General features: G+C 42.0%; 1 protein-coding gene across 1 annotated transcript in view; it reads left to right on the forward strand.

Moving 5' to 3' along the window:
• SMARCA2 (SWI/SNF related, matrix associated, actin dependent regulator of chromatin, subfamily a, member 2) overlaps positions 1–20,162 on the forward strand; it is a 1,314,671-nt gene that overhangs the window by 348,485 nt on the left and 946,024 nt on the right. The window contains exon 8 of the mRNA XM_053702540.1: positions 9,858–9,874. Within this exon, the coding sequence (XP_053558515.1) occupies positions 9,858–9,874 (17 nt within the window). The remainder of the gene's footprint in view (positions 1–9,857; positions 9,875–20,162) is intronic.

The following is a 20,162-nucleotide window of genomic DNA, read 5'->3' on the forward strand; positions in this document are numbered from 1 at the left end:
TTGTCTTCTGGGGCTAGGAGGCTGGCGCTGAAGGGGTTAAAAACCAATTTTTTTTTAAATTTAACTAAAAGCTGCACTTAATTTGGGACTCTAATCCTTACTATAGGATATGCTAGGCAGTGGGCAGGCACTTCTTTTACATGTGAATGGGGACTTAGGGCTTAAAGGGACACTGAACCCAAATTTTCGTGATTCAGATAGAGCATGCAATTTCAAGCAACTTTCTAATTTACTTCTATTATCAAATTTTCTTCCTTCTCTTGGTATCTTTATTTGAAATGCAAGAATGTAAGTTTAGATGCCGGCCCATTTTTGGTGAATAACCTGGGTTATTCTTGCTGATTGGTGGATAAATTCATCCACCAATTAAAAAGTGCTGTCCAGAGTTCTAAAACAAAAAAGAAGCTTAGATGTCTTCTTTTTCAAATAAAGATAGCAATAGAACGCAGAAAAATTAATAATAGGAGTAAATTAGAAAGTTGCTTAAAATTGCATGCTCTATCTGAATCACAAAAGAAAAAATTTGGGTTCAGTGTCCCTTTAACCTCTTTCATGGTGGAAGGAGTTAATTCCCTATGGAGGCTCAGTTTTTTATTTAGTCCTGGGTTGCAGACTACAAAGGAACCTATCCTTCTGTCTCTTTCCTAAGGATGTTTAAGAACTTAAATAATCAAATAGAGGCTGTTCCTGGCGCTAAGTTTCTTAGCGGAGGCATTAGATATAGGAGCAAGCTCTTTACTATTTGTGCTGTTGTTCTGACGTGAGAGCCAGAATAGCATCTATGTACGGTACTTTTATACTTTAATAAGTATCCGAACGCCTTTGATCCGGGTTTATATTGTTTTTACTGAGGTTTCTTGATCTCGGCGAGATAAAGCGCGATATATGTGCGCTTCATCTTCAGGCCGTTTTTGTGACCCGCCTTCTTCTTCTCAGAGGAAGGGAGCAGTGCCATTTTGAGGTCAGGAATTAATTTCTCAGTCGGATCGTTTTCGTTCTCGGAAGCTGATGGCTTCCTAGAGAATGAGCATTAATAGATTTTAAGATTAACCGGGCTGTTAAAAGTGTAATCCCGACATTAGGCCCTATCTCAAAAAATATTTTTTTTGTTCTCAAAAGGTTTGAAATGACAATCTTACACGTTCATAAAAATAAAGTTTCCTGTGTATTTCTGTAGCGAATAAGGTTTTTAAATGAATATCCTTGTTTAATGCATATATGCACGTTTTATAAATATTCTGTGGCATATGTTAATCCTAGCTCATAAGGTCCGGTATGTGCATTCATTTTATAGTGACTGATGTACTACTGGAGCGCATATTTTTTACATCCTTGTATTGAGGTTTTTATATATGCAGAATTATTCCACTGTAATTCAGTGGTGAGCTATTAAGTCTATATCTGAAAAGGATAGTGGCCTTGATGGATTAAATAGATAAATTGCGAATCTTTTAATATAAAGATTTTTCAACCATATGTTTCATATCCTTCAGGGGAAGTTTATTCCTCTTTTATAGCATAGTTTCTGAGCCAGCAGTTTAGTATCTGAGAGTTCCTGGTTTGGTATCCTATACTTATAGGGCATTAGTATGTTGCCCTCTGAGCCTCATGTCTCCCAGGATGAAGCTGTTCACGCAATGCCACAGTTTTTCTCCTTAAACGTCCCAAGCCTTAAACGTCCAAAGCCTTTTTGGCGTTACATGTAGTGCCCTGCGGTTCCTCTCTTACTCCTGAAGGAGTGTATTTGCTTACAGAATTGCAACTCAGATATCCGATGCTTTATCTGTTTTTCCTTACCTACAGGGAAACTGCATGAGGACATTACTCTTTCAGATAGTAAGGTTTCTGCTCCTCTTTCTGCTGCACAGGCCGCTATCTCTCTTGAGTCTAGTGTGGGGGGTTCGCCGGTAGCTTCTAAGAGTAAAATTTCAGATTCAGTCAGTATAATTCCTTCATCTGATGCTGACGTAGTACATTTCAGATGTATGCTTGCACACCTCGTATATTGTTAATGGAGGTTATAGCCTCTTGGACGACATCGATAACCCTGTCGTTGTCCACCTTTAAAGGTTTTATATCTTTATCATTTCCATGATGTTCCTTCCCATGAGGAAGTGATTTTACGTGCCTTGGAGATTTTCACAGGAATATAAGAAACTGGGGATTCTCCCTGTCTCTCGTCATTTAAGGAATTTTCCTGTCTTGGTCTCCATTAAGAGGCACGGTGTCTTTAGTAGTTCCTACCATGGCTAAGAGAACTTTGATCCTTATGGAGGGTATCTACTCTTTTTCGGATCCATGGTTAAAGGGACAGTATACACTCATTTTCAAATAACTGCATGTAATAGAAACTACTATAAAGAATAAGATGCACAGATAATGATATAAAAATCCAGTATAAAATGGTTTAAAAACGTACTTAGAAGCTTTCAGTTTAGCTCTGTTGAAAAAGTAGTTGGAAAGCCCACTGCAAGTGGGAAATAAAACACCCCCCCCCCCTCCCCCTTCTTTTGCATATGAAAAGACCCTTTACACAAACAGGAGCAAGCTGGAGAAGGTAGCTGACGGTATTCAAATAAAACTTTGGGGCTTAGTTAGGAGTCTGAAAATCAGAGAAATGTTCTTTAAAAATAAGCAAAATTATACATTTTTTAAAAAAGCAAACTTTATTGGCTTTATAAATAGATCATCTACAAAACATTTATGCAAAGAAAAAATGAGTGTATAATGGCCCTTTAAGAAGTTGGAGGTTTTATTGCTCATGTAGAGCAATGCCTTGTCTTTTTAGACTTGCTATGCTAGCTCATTGGGTGTTATGGCTGATATCTTGATTAGCTGAGAAGCCTACCTGTGGCTTAGTGGTACAGTTTATGCCTTATGTCCTGCTGTGGCAGGTCCAATATTTTATGTTTCCAATACCCGCTACTGGTTTTTCCTTTTCAAGGATTAAAACTGGTGAGCCCTGGTCTGACAGAATTATCTTTTGACCTACGGGTGAAGAAAAAGGTGTTTTTTTTTCTACCGATCGTCAAGAGAATAGAACTTAGGGAAAGTTGCTATTTCCTCGGTCTGAAGTTCATGTCCTTTGGAAGCCAACCAAACTTAGTTCTTTCTAAGAATTCCTTCCAGGGGCAGTTTTTTCCTGTTAGTGTATCTGCAATTCAGTTAGGATGAGAGACATTTATTGAACTAGGTTCAGGATTTTCCTCTCTGGGAATGATATTCCAGGCCAAGGCTGGGAACGGGATCTTGGTATTTTCTTCAAGTTTCTCAGGTTCTGGCCGTCAAAGTAGTATCCTTTCTCTCTAAAGAGATTTTGGGCAATCTACTTTCCCATGGATGAGAAATGTATCTGGAGATAAGCTCCGTTGGTTCATCTACAAGGGTGCATTTGTTGAGGACCTTAATAGATTGTCTATTTAGGAGAAGATACCTAACAGAGATCAGATAATCTAGGATTTCTCCCTTTCCTCTCTCTGCTGTTTTCGGTCCTGTCAACAGCAAGCTCTAATTGTCCGGTTGATAGCTTAACTAGCTGGCAATTCAGAGAGTTGAGATTTTGAATCTAGCTGCAGTGGATTTCCCTTCACGTTCAGTGACTCTATGTATGGAGGGAATTGGTCTGGACATCATTCCCTTTTTTTGCTATTTTCCACACAATGGAGATCTTTCGGATCTGTCTCAGGAGGTAGATCTAGATCAGTCATCAAGAGATACTTCCGATGTGGGTTCAGGAGCCTCTGTCTTAGGGCACGTGCTGCTGGAGATATTCCTGGGTGATGTGATAAGACGCCAGCCTACTGGACTGGGAAGCAGTCTGGGACTCTTAAGACATGGAAGTGTCTGCCTTCCTCTTTAACATTTTGGAATTTAAAGAGATTCACATTGTTCTAGGCCTCAGTTGTCTTAACTAGGTTCCAGTTGGACTAGGTCTCCTCAGTGGCTTACTTCAGTCCCTGTGCTGACTAAAGCACGGTATTAAATCTTCAGTCCCTTTGGAGTCGTGGGCTCGGTTCCTTCCGTGGGCTTGGTTCCTTCCGCTCCAGTATCCAGTGAACTATGCGATGCTTGGATATTGTTTATTCCAGAGGGACTCAGCGTTCCTTACTCATAGGTGTGACTTGGATTGTCTGCGAGTGAGAGATCACGATTGTTCTTACCCACTTTCCAGGGGTGGACATCTGGGAATCGAGATTCCGAACAGACGGTTATTCTTCTGGGTAGTGGGACTCTCCATCCGGAGGTACTTTCTGGGTAAACTCTTGCATGAGGGGTTCCCAGAATGGGCCTTCGATGACATTTCGGCAGAAGCCAGGAGTCCAAGATACTGTTCAAGATCTAGTGATCCGTAGACTGTTATGATAGATGTTCTGGTGATGGCATCCATGGTTCCATCGTTTGCTTCCTTTCACGACTTGTTGATCGTGTCAAACAGGAGAGAGCTTCAGTAATTCTGATAGCTCCTGCGTGGCCTCGCAGAGTTAAGTGGGCTAGACTTAGAAGAGTTTTCACCTATCTCTCCTTAGAAGTTGTTTCCAAGGAAGGACCTTCTATTGAGGGTCTTTTCCTTTTCCCAAATATAATTCTTGGAAGCTGACTGCTTGGAGATTGAACGCTTGATTTTAGTCAGGCTTAGATTTTTCACATCGGTCATTGAAACCATGGTAGAAGGATTTACCATAAGATATGGCGTAAATATCTTTATTGGTGGGAGTCTAAAGGATATTTTGGAATAAGGTCAGGATCCCTAGGATCTTATTTTTTCTCCAGGAAGGCCTTGAGAATGGGTTTACTTCAGTACCCTCAAGGGTCAGATTCTGATCTTTCCATTCTGCTTCACAAGCGTGTGGCGGACATGCTGAATGTACAATCCTTTTTTCAGGCCCTGGTCAGATTCAGGGCTGTGTTTAAGTTGGTTACTCCATCTTGGAGTCTTAATCTTGTTCTTAGAGTTTTACGACAGGCTCCGTTTGAGCCTATGCATTCCATGGATATTTTAAGTTATTATCTTGGAAGGTTTTGTTTCTTCTATTTCTTCTGCTTGGAGAGTTTCTGTGCTCTCAGCTTTGCAGTGTGTTTCTCCTTATCCCATATTTCATTTAGATAAGGCAGTTCTCCGTACCAGGTTTGGTTTTCCTACTAAAGTTGTTTTGGACAGGAATATCAATCAGGAAATTGTTGTTCCTTCTCTCTGTCCTAATCCTTCTTCTCTTGAAGAACGTTTATTACGCAACTTAGACATTGTGCGTGCTCTTAAGTTCTATCTGCAGGCTACGAAGGACTTTCGTCAGTCTTCTGCTTTTTTTGTTTGCTTTCTGGAAAACTTAAGGGTCAGAAAGCTACTGCCACTTCTCTGTTTCTCTGGTTGAGAAGTATTAATCGTTTGGCATATGAGACTGCTGGACAGCAGCCAACTGAGAGAATTACAGCTCATTCCACCAGGACAGTGTCTTCCTATTGGGCTTTCAAGAATGAGGCCTCTAGAACAGATCTGTAAGGCTGCGACTTGGTCTTCTTTGTTCACTTTTTCTAAATTCTATAAATTTGATACTTTTGCCATCGGCTGAGTTTTCTTTTGGGAGAAAGGTTCTGCAGGCAGTGGTGCCTTCTATTTAGATTACCTGTCTTGTAATCTGTGTCCTCTAGCTTGGGTATTGATTCCCAACAGTAATTGATGATCTGTGGACTGACCGTGTCATTAGAAAATAAAATTTATGCATAATGGCCCTCCCTGTTTTTCAGATGTTTTTTGTTATTTAAACCTCAGAGATCTCTGCACCTTGTGTTTCCTTTCTCTCCTTTCCTTCGATCGAATGACTGGGGTTTGTGGGAAGGGAAGTGATACTTAACAGCTTGGCTGTGGTGCTTTTTGCCTCCTCCTGCTGGCCAGGAGTGATATTCCCAACAGTAATTGATGATCCTGTGGACCGTGTCAATAAATAAATACATTTATCATGTAAGCATAAATTTTGTTTTATGTTATAAAAAACTGTTGCACTATAATAGTATTAAATAACTGCATGCCTGTTATGTAATAATATAATTGTAATACTAATGACTTTCAAAAATATGAATCCGCCAATAGCAAGAAAGTATTTTATTTTAAATTGTAATCCTCTTATTATTTTCTATTGCATGATTAGAATTAAAAAGAAAATACTTTCTTGCTATTAGCTGATTAGAAATCAGCCAATAGGGATTGGCTGATAAAAAAACAGCCTATAAGGATGAAGCGGTTCCTCTATATAAAGGCATTCTGTGCATCCTGAAATTCAATGTTCGGCGGCTACTAGATGAAGAGGAGGGCTCTAGGAAGAAAGCTGAATACTTGAAGAAAGAAGATGTGGAGCCGAGGTCTGCCTCTGCGAAGATGGGCCCCTGGATGAAGAGGGCACCGTCGCTGACGAAGATTGAGATGCGGTGGAAGAGGCCATGGAAGTCCGCTTCCGCTTGGTGAGTAAAAACTTTGGGGTATGTTGTGGCTTTTTTGGGCTCTGTTTTTTATTTTAAAGAATAGGCTTTTTTATTTTAAATTTAAATTTTTAGGATAGATTTTTTTTTTAGTTAGACTTTATTATTTTGGGGGTTAGCGGGTTACTTGTATTGTAGAAGGGAGGTTGTATTTTTTTTATTTGTAAAATAGCTGTATTGATTTTAGAGCAATGCTCTACACAAGATCCCTTTAAAGGGTATTGTAATTTATGTTTAGTGTTAGGGTTTATGTTTTCTTTCCAATGGTATGGAGAGTCTACAAATCCATTCTAATTACTAGTGGGAATTCAACTCCTGGCCACCAGGAGGAGGCAAAGAACACCCCAGAAAAAGCTTTAAATATCCCTCCCACTTCCCATAATCCCCAGTCATTCTTTGCCTTTGTACATCATGGAGGTGTGCGAAGACGTTGTCTGAAGAAAATCTAATTTTTAATCCTTTGATGGGTAGTTTCCCTATGAGCAAGGATTGGGGCAATGTTGTGTCCATGTAATCCTCTTTAGTAAGAGAGTTATGGTGGCTTTTAGCTGTTGGTGGTCAGTGAGGTAGTCCTTGCATCTCCTCCAACAATTTATGCTAACCCCTATATAGAAAACCAGGGTTGGTTACTCTGCTTTTCTTGTATCTTCAGATCCCTGTCAGCGGTCGGATGAGGCTAACAGACTTGGAAGTGCTGTGACTGCTCCACAGCAGAAGACCCTGGAGGGTTAGTCCTTTCATATATATTTCTTGGGACAAGAAAATATCATGGAGAGAGGACTGGGATATTCAGTGACCTGGTGGGACCTACTACCCTCATGGGACTTTACAAGTTGAGATACGTTGCATCTGAACAGCTTACTGGTTTTCAGCCAGTGTCGGGATTGTGCCGCTTTTATTGCCTTCTAAAGGGTCTAATATGCATGTTATGACCCAGGCTTTACGGTGTGTGGGGACCGTGTAACATATTTGTGTTAGCGATACCTCCCTCACGCTTCCTATCCCTGCACGGTCCTTTTAACAATGGTTAGAGGTGCTTACTAGCTATGAAGCACAGTAATAAGGGAAGGATCATATTCCCTCGTGTTTTTTTTTTATAAAGATTTTTATTTAAATTCAAAGATCAAACAAGGAAATAAGACAGTAAATAAATATAGTAAGTAGTGGGGACATACAAGTCCCCCAGTTTTACATACACTCCCTCATGTGTTTTCACTGCACATTCATATAAGAGTATGCAGGCAGTTTCATGAAACCTTTTATGTGAGGGTTATATGCGGCTTGACTAATGGGGCCTTTTCAGTACAATGCTTGTCAGATAGGGTTTTTATGTAATGTGGTGCAAATATCTGTATGTTAAAAATATGGTGTTTTCTTTTGGCGCCATTTTAACTGTGATGACCGTTAACTCTCTGAAGAGCTTTTCTGCCCAGCTAATAATCGGGCGCTCCTGTCATGCATTTTTTTTTTTTCTTTCTCCAAATTTTATTTTTATTGAGATTAGAATAGTTTATACATAAGTCTCATCAACCAAGATACAGTTCACATCATAAATTATACTGACATGACATATCATTCCGAGCACCTCATTTTTCTGTACATTTAATAGTTTTGCAATGTCCCCAAACAGACAGGTCCAATCAAGGGACCAGAAACTGAATAAAGCCTTAGAGGACATGTTAACGGAGAAAATAGTAGAAAATGGGACTTCAGTGTTTATGTAATAGAAACGGACTGAGGACTAGACATACATTATCAACATAAGGGAATATAAGGAAGGTACCTAGAATACTCAGTGGGATTCAGTGGACATCAGATATGGTCAGTTGATAAAATTGAGGTCTCAGAACAGTCCTCAGTAATTATAAGCTTACTTATATATTAACACCGAACAATTATAAAAATACAAACAGTAATAAAACTATTATCCTGGATAATCTTCAGGGAACTAGGAAATCATAACCATAGTTAAATTTCCTATATTATAACCCCGGGAGACTTTATATATGAATACAGGGGAAAACTTAGTCATGGCTCTACGGGTTGGGCAGAGACTCCTTAACTCTGCCAAAAATAAGTGAAGGGGATAAAAATTCCTCCCTAACCGCACAGAATTGAGGGGGGGGGATAAGCCAGAAATAGTGTATTTTGTCCTTGCTAACTCACATACCTATCAATTAAGTCTACCCTATGCTTGATAGAAGATTAATAAGGAAAAATTATATTCTATAGGCGTTAGTTATTGTTAACTATAAGAGTGTATAACCTGAACATAACTTTACAAAACAAAATAGCTAAATGCCAATACTGGGTTGTGTTTTCTAATTGTTCTACCAGGACACGGGACCAAGACTTTGTCAGTGCAAGGCAGAGATATAACAGGAGTCAGAGAGAGCAACATACTAGTAAACAATCGCAATTCCCCCAATTGAGGACCCACTCTTCCACTTTTTAGGCACAGTCAGAGGCATATACAGAATTGAAAAAAAAACAAAAAAACCCAAAAAAAAACAACATAGATATATATACCTAGATAAGAAGAGTTGGCCAGACTCTCTCTAGGAGTTGGAGACTATATTCAAAGAAAGTATGGGTGCCAAAATTGTACTGTACATACTATTAAGAGTGGAGCAGCCAATCGTGCTAAGTCTCTGAGCTGCTTACATCAAATTGAGATCCAATCACCAAGGGGAGACAGCATATGAAACAATATGTACATTGAAGTGGCTTTTTTGGTGACCTGGCCCAGTATACAATATCAGACATCTAGCCCAAGGGTTGCATCATAAAGAAATTTAAATCTAACTTTTCCTGTAGTAAGCTATTATTAATTCTTACTCCCATTAATCTAAAATGGTAATACATATACATACCCTTTTACATAAATATTTCTGCCAGGCTTATGGTCTAAGGTGTTCAGCTAACTAGAAAAGCATAGTTAAGAGAGTTACAAGCATAGAGTCTGGATAGTTACAGAGCATATGTTTTCATGAAGTCAGTGCACAAAAATAAGAAAAAGCATATCCATATAATTTCTAATCAACTCAGCACAACGGGTTAGGTGCGCAAGAGCTGCACTAGCATAATCCGTCTATTCTGTTTTCATGCTTACAAAGAAATCCTCATGAATGCAGAAGTCTTAGTTTCAAATAATATAGAGTTGTTTAATAGTACCAAACATGAAGCTTAATTCGGAGTATATAAGAATCTTGCTGCATGCTAAGGCATTTGGCATTTGCTGCCACAGCAAATCTGTCACCCAACTCCAACTTTTATATTAGTGCGGCCAGTCTCTCCAGGACCCAGATAAGTCCGCACAGGAGTGTGCATAGTAGAACAGCTGCATTGCAAACCCAGGCTGTGTAAAAAGAGTGTCCACCTGGCAGGGTAGTGTACCCCCGAAGTTGTAGTCTCCTGTTCGGACTGAGCCATGACTCCTCCCAACACCGCAGGGACCCCATCTACAGTGTTCACCACATCTATTCCCTCCTGCAGGTGCATTGAGGTCTCACCTAGCTTCCAATCATCGGCCACATTTCCCGGAACAGAGGGGTATGGTGAGTAACTGCTGCTCCCGCAAGCTAGGGCGGTCTCTGGAGGATAAGCTGTCTCCGGTATAGAATATCGGGTTTCAGTCCCCTGTTCAGCAGTCATACGCTTGCTCAGACCCATAGCCGTTGCTCTATGTGACTCAGCGCTTTCTTCTACTACATCCCGGTGTTCAGCAATCGAGATGAGCCGGTCTAGTCTGCTATGGATATAGTGATAATATCCTTCAAAGAGGGCTAGGATTGTCGCGCGGGAACCCTCCATGTTGTGCTACCTCGAAGCTAGGCCACATTAAGTCGCCCTAACCATGAACTGTGAGTAAATCTCCCGGGTTTTCTTCAGATCCTTATAGCAGGCTCTAAGGAAGGGATTCAGAGATCATCAGTCACTTGTTATGGGCTAGTTGATCAAAAAGAGCCCCCAAAAGCCCATTCAAGCCAGGAGCTACAGCTATGTGCGTCCAGATACTTTGGCGACTTGCTCCGCCCCCTCGTCCTTATGCATTTTATTATGACAATGGACATATGGGGATAGTGTTTTCACTTATATAGAGGCATGGCGGCTCCTCAGTTATGGGGAGAAACTCCCGCAAGTAGAGAACATGTCTGATGTTTTTGCTCAATGTATTTACATGGGGTTAAATCCCTTTATTTTTTATTTATTTTTTCTCTCTGCTGAGAAATTTAATTGCGCCGGTGCCGTATGACCAGTTTGCTCCTTTTAGTAGTAATGAGAGTTTGCTTCTCTCTATTCAGTGGGTGTGAGTTTGGACGGTTTAGGGGATCTACCTCCTTTTCTCCTCCTTTTCTATCTAATTTCATCTGCCGCTTGTTTTAGAAGGAATAGTGTAAGATCCGGTACGGTGGGTGTTAATTATCCCACCGCAGGAACTTTGGTGTGAACACTGCCCTTAAAGGGACACTCAATCAAAATTAAACTTTCATTATTCAGATAGAGCATGCCATTTTAAACAACTTTCCAATTTACTTCCATTAACAAAACGTGTACAGTCCTTTCATATTTAAACTTTTTGAGACACCAGCTCCTACTGAGCATGTGCAAGAATAAGTGTGTATGCATTTGTGAATGGCTGAAGGCTGTCACATGGTACGTGTATGCATTTGTGTTTGGCTGATGGCTGTCACATGGTACAGGGGGAGTGGAAAAAGACATAACTTTTAAAATTGTCAGAAAAAAAATCTACTACTCATTTGAAGTTCAGACTAAGTGCTATTGCATTGTCCTGTTAACTTGCATTTGTTGATTATGCAAATCTACTGTTGACTGGTCCTTTAAGCACTCCTATGTTGCTGAAGCTTCTGGTAGCAAATATTTTGCCCTATTGAGAGCTGCTATTGGGGGCGGGTCCATGGGGACTGTACAGAGCTGCGGCATGAAGAGGTTCGGAATATCTGCTCCACAACCTTGCTAGGCGGCTAGAGGCGCTTATTTGGAGGTGCTTTGGACAGCATAGACGCTCAAATCTCTTTCAGGATGAGTAGCTTTGCCCCTCTGTCCAAGCTATGAGGCAAAGGCTGTACTGAGAGGGCATTTTTGAGGTTATGGGGGAAGTACTGCTTTATGCAGTTCCTCATAGATTGTCAGGGTTTTTTCCCTGCTTTATTTGCCATGTGCTGCTGGCAGCCATTTTACTCACCTTTCTTGCTGAATCTAGTTCAGAGTGTGTGATGCTGCTCATTTCCTGCATGCCCTATTATGGTTAGACTGTTGTATATCATCCGTGTGAGACAGGTTGCAGTCTCAGAATTGTGATGTGATTGTCATTATTTAAAGGGCCTCTGTTCAGTATGCTTTGCCCTTGCGTTGTCTCAGACCTGTTTGTGAGTTCCTGTGTTCCAGTTCCTGTGTATTACCTAGCTAGTCTGACGTCTCTTCTGATTCCTGATCCCTGGCTTGTTCCTGACTTTGCTGTTTTCTTTGTTCCTGATTCTGGCTCGTCTGACTACTCGCTTTGGCACCTGACTCGGCTTGTCTGACTACCAGCTCTGGTTTTGACTCCTGGCTTATTTGACTTGTGGACTTTTTATTATTTTTGTTATTAATAAAGGTGTGATTGAACAGGATCACCGCTTGGATCAATTTGCACTACCCCTGCAAACCCTGCTGACTGGCACTGCACATTTGGACCAGAGTGTCCCACAAGTTATGGCTGCTCCTGTTTCTTCTGCTGCACCTAGTCCTACCAGGAGCATGTCCGGTTCTGCACCTCTACCTCAGCGTTATGGAGGTGATCCTAATCTGTGCAGAGGGTTTTTGAACCAGGTGACCATTTACTTTGAGATGTTACCTCTGACAGAGCTAAGGTGGGATTTCTCATCTCTTTACTCTCTAATCCCTTGTGGGAGACTAATAAACCTGTGATTTCTAATTACCCTGAATTTGTGGCCTCCTTTCGAAGGGTATTTGATGTACCGGCTCGCTCCTCCTCTGCTGCCAAACGACTCATGTCCATTCAGCAAGGTACGAGATCTGTTGCTCAGTATGCCATTGAGTTCCGTATGCTTGCCGCAGAGGTTGGTTGGAACAATGAAGCCCTTGTTGCTGCCTTCTTTCATGGGCTTTCTGATGCGATTAAAGATGAAGTTGCAGCTAGAGATTTACCAGAGGATCTTGAGGCTTTGGTGTCTTTTTTAATCCTAATTGACATCAGACTCAGAGAGAGGCCCTCTTTCAAGGAGCGCTTGCGGTAGCCTCCTGTTCAGTTGTTTCCTACGTTGTCGTTATCACCCATGCCTCCTTCTCCTCCCATGTCTCCTGGTCCCGAGTCACCAGGTGCTGCTGTGCTGATGCAGTTGGCATTCACGTGTCTCTCCACGGCGGAGAGGGCTTTTAGGAGAAGGGAGGGGCTCTGCCTCTATTGTGGGTTACAAGGCCACCTTTTAAAGTCTTGTCCTACACGGCCGGTTAAATGCTCGCACCTAGGGTCCTGTCGGGGGCATACCTTGGGTGGTTTATCCTCGTCCCCGGAACCGCTAAAGGAGAAATTTTTGGTTACAGTTGTCCTTTCCTGGGTGGACTTCTCCATAGTCACCCAGGCTCTTGTTGATTCCGGTACTGCGGGCTATTTCATTGACAGTGCTTTTGTATCACATCACTCCATTCCTTTATTACCTCGGTCCGTTCCCCTTGCTATTGAGACCATTGATGGCAGGCCATGGCTGTTGGGGCTCTCCATTTTGAAACCCTTCAGTTCCAGGTGATTAACTCTCTGCATTTTCCCATTGTTCTGGGTTATCTCTGGCTCCAAAAGCACAATCCCAGTCTCGACTGGCGTAGGTCCGACATTTTGTTGTGATCTCCGCAATGTATTTACACTTGTCTTCGGAAACCAGTCAAAGTCCTGTGCACTTCTTCTGTATCTCAATTGCCTGAGGAGTACTGAGAGTTCCTAGACGTTTTTGACAAGGTGCGTGCTGGTACGTTGCCTCCTAACCGGTCTTTCCATTGTGCCATAGACCTGAAACCAGGAGCCATTCCTCCTTGGAGCTGGGTTTACCCTCTCTTGGATGCAGAGAATAGTTCTATGGAGGAGTATGTTGCCGATGCTCTGTCACGGGGGATCATCCGCAAATCCTGCTCTCCTGCAGGGGCTGGCTTCTTTGTGAAGAGAAAGGGTGGCAAGTTAAGACCATGCATCGATTATAGGGGTCTTAATCGTCTTACCATTAAGAATGCTTACCCTATTCCGCTCATTACGGAACTCTTTGACCGCCTCAAGGGAGCTACAGTCTTTTCTAAACTTGATTTGAGAGGAGCATACAATCTCGTTAGGATTAAGGAGGGCTACGAATGGAAAACAGCATTTAACACCAGGAGCGGGCATTATGAGGATCTTGTAATGCCCTTTGGCCTATGTAATGCTGTTTTTCAGGAATTTATTAATAATGTTCTACGAGAAATGTTGCAACAGTGTGTTGTGGTGTACGTAGAGGATATCCTCATACACTCACCCACTCTTGAGGTTCATCGTTCTGATGTTACACGGGTACTTCAGAGACTACGTGAGAGCAGCCTGTTTTGTAAACTCGAGAAACGTGAGTTCCATCACACTCAAGTAACCTTTCTAGGTTATGTAATCTCCGTTGCAGAGTTGTCCATGGATCCTGACAAGTTGTCTGCAGTCCTGCAGTGGCCTCCCCATGTTGGTCTTGGCTCTATTCAACGTGTTTTGTGGCTTTGCCATTTACTATAGGAAGTTTATTAAAAACTTTTCTTCCTTGGTCAAACCTATTATTGACATGACCCGTATGGAGAATGATCCACTCTATTGGTCACCTTCTGCCAAAAAAGGCTTTTGAGAGTCTTTAGACTGCCTTTGCTGCCGCCCCAGTTCTGGTTCATCCTAACCCTGCCCTGCCGTTCTTGAGGTCGATGCGTCTGAGACTGGAGTAGGTGCCCTCTTGTCTCAATGTCCTACGCCTGACGGTTCCTTGCATCCGTGCGGTTTCTTCTCTAAGAAATTGTCTCTGGTGGAGTGCAATTATGAAATTGGCGACATGGAATTACTGGCCATAATTTTGGCACTCAAGGAATGGTGGCACCTTCTCGAGGGTACTAAAGTACCAGTGCTAATTCTTACGGACCACAAGAATTTGACTTAACCGAAGGAAAACGTTTGTTGCCCCTACAGGCCAGATGGGTGCTATTTTTGTCTCAGTTTAATTATGTGGTCTCCTACCTGCCTGGTAGTAAGAATGTTAGGGATGATGCCCTCTCCCGTCAATTTTCGCCTCTGTCCAAGTAGGAGTCTGTACCTATTCCAGTTATACCTCCTGACCATATTTTGGCCACCATACATACTAATTTGACTTCTCCCTTAGGGGAGGAGATCCTGGCTGCACATACCAATGCACCTCCTGAGAAACCTAGTGGTAAGTGCTTTGTCCCTGGGAATATTCGAACTGAACTATTGCACACTTACCACTATCCTAAAGCCACAGGTCACCCAGGCAAGAACCAAAAGATTTGGTCTGTCACTCAACAATTTTTGTGGCCAGGTCTTCGTTCTGATGTTGCTGCGTACGTTGCCTCTTGCTCAGTCTGTGTACAGAATACGACTCCTCAACGTCTACCTGTGGGTCTTCTTCAACCTATTGCTAATGGTGAGCGTACTTGGACACATCTTTCCATGGACTTAATTGTCGAGCTCCCTGTTTCCAATGGCAATACTGTTATCCTAATGGTGGTTGACCGTTTTTTTCTAAAATGTCACATTGCATTCCCTTGAAGAAGTTGCCTACTGCTCAGGAGCTTGCTTCAATTTTTGCCCGGGAGGTCTACCGTTTACATGGGTTACCCAAGGAGATAGTCTTGAACCGGGGTAGCCAGTTTGTCTCCAGATTTTGGCGTTCCTTTTTTGCTGAAATGGAGATCCAGCTTTCCTTCTCTTCGGCATATCACCCTCAATCCAATAGGGCTGTGGATCGGTCTAATCAAGCTCCTTGGGCAGAGTTTGCTCGTAATAGTGCTATTAACGTTTCAACCATCCTTGTTGCCCGATTCATTCATGTCTCAGGGTATTCTGGCTTTGGAGAAGCATCTCCAGCAACTCCGTTCCACGTGGGTGCAGATTCAGGATTGTCTTCATCGTTCTATGCAGCGCCAAAAGTTCCAGGCTGATTGTAGGCGTCTGCCCGCGCCTTCCTACTAGGTTGGTGACAGGGTTTGGCTGTCCTCCCGCAACTTGAACCTTTGTGTGCCTTCCAATAAACTGGCTCCCCGTTATGTTGGTCCTTTTCTGTTACTCCGACGGGTTAATCCTGTGGCCTAAACTCTTAACCTTCCTCCTGCAATGTGCATCTCCAATGTTTTTCATGTCTACCTCTTGAAACCACTGTGTTGCCTCGTCCCCGTCCTATCTTTGTTGACAACCATGAAGAATATGGGGTCAGCAGCATTATTGACTCTCGTATGTCCAGGGGCCGCGTACAGTATTTGGTTCACTAGAGAGGTTACGGTCCGGAAGAGCGTTCATGGGTTCCCTCCTCTGATGTTCATGCTCCCGCCCTCCTCCGTGCCTTCCATGCCCGTTTCCCCAATAAGCCTTTTGTCCTACCGTGGGGGAGGGGTCATTGAGGGGAGGGTACTGTCAGGGTTTTTCCCTGGATTGTTTGCCATGTGCTGCTGGCAGCCATTTTACTCGCCTTTCTTGCTGAATCTGGGACAGAGTGTGTGATGCTGCTCATTTCCTGCACGCCTTCTTATTGCCAGACTGTAGTACATCATCCGTGTGAGATCGGTTATAGTCTCAGAATTGTGATGTCATCACTTATTATTTAAAGGGCCTCTGTTCAGTATGCTTTGCCCTTGCGTTGTCTCAGACCTGTTTGTGAGTTCCTGTGTTCCAGTTCCTGTGTATTACCTGGCTAGTCTGACGTCTCTTCTGGTTCCTGATCCCTGGCTTGTTCCTGAATTTGCTGTTCTCTTTGTTCTTGATTCCAGCTCGTCTGACTACTCGCTTTGGCTCCTGACTCGGCTCGTCTGACTACCAGCTCTGGTTTTGACTCCTGGCTTGTTATTTGACTTGTGGACTTATTATTTTTGTTATTGATAAAGGTGTGATTATTTTTGCACTTCTTGCTCAGTCTGATTCCTGGCATCCTGACATAGATTATGTTTTTAGTTCATGGTGTTTGTTGCCATCTAGTGACTTTTAATGGTAATCTCCATTAAATCTATTTCTACATCTGCTTAGGATGTTTTTAATATTGTTTATCTGACTTGGATAAAATTTTAATACAGTTAGTGCAGTATTTAAGCCTCTCTCAAGGCTTTTATTCTTTCAAATGTAGATATTTCTTTTCTCTACTCTATAGAGAATGTTTAAGGTTATGTACCTTCCTAAATCTCTCTAGGTGTATATAGTAACTCTATCAGTGTTATTTCTCCTATGGAGATATTCATGATTCCGTCTCAGGTTCATAATCATGATTTTTTTCATGTTAAGTTTATGCTTTATTTTACTTGACATTAATATTGTGTTTTCATGTGCCACTTATTGATGTATTTTCTTTGTCTCTTATTTAAGGGATGTTTGACTAGGAATTTGATCCCTCTGAGAGATTTTACTTGTATCTGTGGTTCATACAATTATTTTGATGTTGCATGGATATCCTTCTCTAAGGTTTAAACGATCTCCCTCATAATGGGAAGATTTATAGATTATTGTCCTCTTCATATACTTTGTGTGTATATTAGATATTCTCCCTGGATACTTGCATGACAAGGGAGTCTTAGCCATGTTCACTAGATGGGTCTCTCAGAGAGAGGTTGATTCTTCAGTGCTTCTCAAGTAATGGTTACAGAAGCCATTTAGTAATTGAGAGTTACAGGTTTGATTCCCTATACTGGTAGGGGAAAAAAATATTTAATCTGCGAGCCCTCTGGTCTCTGCGATTTCCACACATGAGGGAAGCTTGACTGCACAATGTACTGGGGGTGGGGGGTGGGCTGCGTATGCGCTTTCCCTCGAAATTAGTTCTTACAGGTCTACTTGTTTTCAGCCTCTATTTGTATGGGTTTCAATACTCTCTTTCTTAAGGGATCTTATGTCTCTTGTATGAGTAAGATCTTTCTGATATATTTTATGAATGCTTGTGCAGTATTCTTTCTCTTTTTTTAGGCAGTAGAATTTCCGTTATTAATGTCGCATCTGTTTTTGTTCAAAACTCTAGATGGGTTTCCATGTTTCTATATCTGTTCAGTCTAGGAAACGGCGAACATTTTGGACCTAGCTTAAGAGACGCAGGCCAATGTAGCCTAGTGGTTAGTTCTGTGGCTTTGCAGCTCAATGGTTGTTGGTTCAAATCCAGCTGCTGGCGCTGGATGTCCCTTTAAGATCATCTTACCAGCCATTCAAGTGGTCTCTCTGGGTGGATTCGTCAGGACCTCTGACTCAAGGCATGTGCCTTTCAGAGTCCACCTTGTGAGTTTGTGTCTATGGATGCCAGCTTCGCAGGCTGAGGGACAGCTTGGAGGCTCCTTTGGTGCTGGGGGCTTTTGGTCTCCGAGAGAATCCTTCTCCCCAATACATATTTGGGTTGCGATCAATGTGCTTGTATAGTGGCCTCTTTGAGTTCTGTCTGTTTTTATCAGATTTCATTTGGATATCTGTTATCTGGGCCTTATATCACCCATAAGGGAGGATCTAGGAGTTCTCTAGCTATGAAGGTCTTGCGCTTCCCTCTGGGTGCTGACTTCTTCTATTGCCTTTTTTCTTTCCGGGAGGAAAGTTTAGGAGAGTGGGCTCTCCGTTCTGAATTTTTCTCAGTGAAATCCCTAATACAGGGGTGTTCCGGAGATAGATTTCTTGATTTCTCATGTCGGGTCCGGATCCGGAATCCTCTAGCAGTGCTAGTAGTCTCTTTGGGGTTTCGTGGAATTTCAGTCTAAATGCTCTGTTCCATCAGTTTGCCCTTCCTCTCAGGATCATAACCCGAATTATCAGGAGTGGGCCTCTGTGATCTAACTGCTTCAGTTTGGCCTTGCAGGGCTTGATTTTTGGATTTGAGGAAGAGGTTGTTCGCCTCTCTGTGGGTATTACTGCTGAGGAAAGGACCTTCTATTCAGGGTCCGTTTCTTCATCCAATCCCAGATTCACTGTGGCTAACCGCTTGTAGATTTTCCGTCTAGACAATGTTTTTTAGTAAGGGTCTTTTGACCTTTAATCCAGGCTAGTAAACCTGTAGCTAGTCAGATATGTCATAAGCATTTATATATTTCTCTTGTTAAGTGTAGTCAGTCCACGGGTCATCCATTACTTATGGGATTATATCTCTCCCCAACAGGAAGTTGCAAGAGGATCACCCAAGCAGAGCTGCTATATAGCTCCTCCCCTCACATGTCATACCCAGTCATTCTCTTGCAAGTCTCAACAAAGGAGGTTGTGAGAGGAGACAGGAGTTTTTTACTTAATTCTTCAAAAAAGTTTGTTATTTTAAAATAGCACCGGAGTGTGCTGTTTTTTTCTCTCAGGCAGTATTTAGAAGAAGAAAATCTGCCTGCGTTTTCTATGATCTTAGCAGACGTAACTAAGATCCACTGGCTGTTCTCGCACATTCTGAGGAGGGGTAACTTCAGAAAAGGGAATAGCATGCGGGGTCCTCCGCAAATGAGGTATGTGCAGTATAATATTTTCTAGGAATGGAATTGACTAAGAAAACACTGCCGTTACCCATATGATGTAAGTACAGCCTTTAATGCAGTAGAAGCGACTGGTATCAGGCTGTTAAATGTATGCGCAGTTGAGTTATTTTCTAGGGACTAGAATTTGATTGAGAAAATACTGTTAATACTGAAATAAATGTATAAGCCTTAACTGCAGTAGAAGCGACTGGTAGCAGGCTTAGTGATAACTTTGTATAACACTGGAAAAGTTGTTTTTAAAACGTTTACTGGCATGTTATTCGTTTTGTGAGGTACTTTGGTGATAAATCTTTTTGGGCATGATTTTTTTCCACATGGCTAACGTTTTTTTCTGCATAGAAACCGTTGTAACAGGTCTCCCACTGTTGTAATATGAGTGGGAGGGACCTTTTTTTTAGCGCCTTGTTGCGCAGATAAAATTCTAGCACAGTCTTCCTGCTTTTTCCTTCTTGATCCAGGACGTCTCCAGAGAGCTCAGGGGTCTTCAAAGTTCATTTTTGAGGGAGGTAATCAGTCACAGCAGACCTGTGACAGTGTGTTTGACTGTGAGAAAAACGTTAAATCTAAAATTGATTATCCGGTTGTGGGTATTGAGGGGTTAATCATCCGTTTGCTAGTGGGTGCAATCCTCTGCTAAATTCATACATTTACTGTTAATATTGTTGGCTATAACTGAATTAGTTCATTGTTATTTCAACTGTGACAGTTTTTTTGTGTTTTTAAAAGCGCTGCTGCGTTTTTTCATATTGCTTGTAAATTCACTGAAAGTTTTTTTTTTTCCAAGCTTGCTAGCCTTCATTGCTAGTCTGTTAAACATGTCTGATACAGATGAATCTACTTGTTCATTATGTTTAAAAGCCAATGTGGAGCCCAATAGAAATTTGTGTACCAATTGTATTGATGTTACTTTAAATAAAAGTCAGTCTTTACCGGTAAAGAAATTATCACCAGACATCGAGGGGGAAGTTATGCCGACT

The sequence above is a fragment of the Bombina bombina genome, chromosome 2 (assembly GCF_027579735.1).
Source record: "Bombina bombina isolate aBomBom1 chromosome 2, aBomBom1.pri, whole genome shotgun sequence".
Taxonomy (NCBI): Eukaryota; Metazoa; Chordata; class Amphibia; order Anura; family Bombinatoridae; genus Bombina; species Bombina bombina.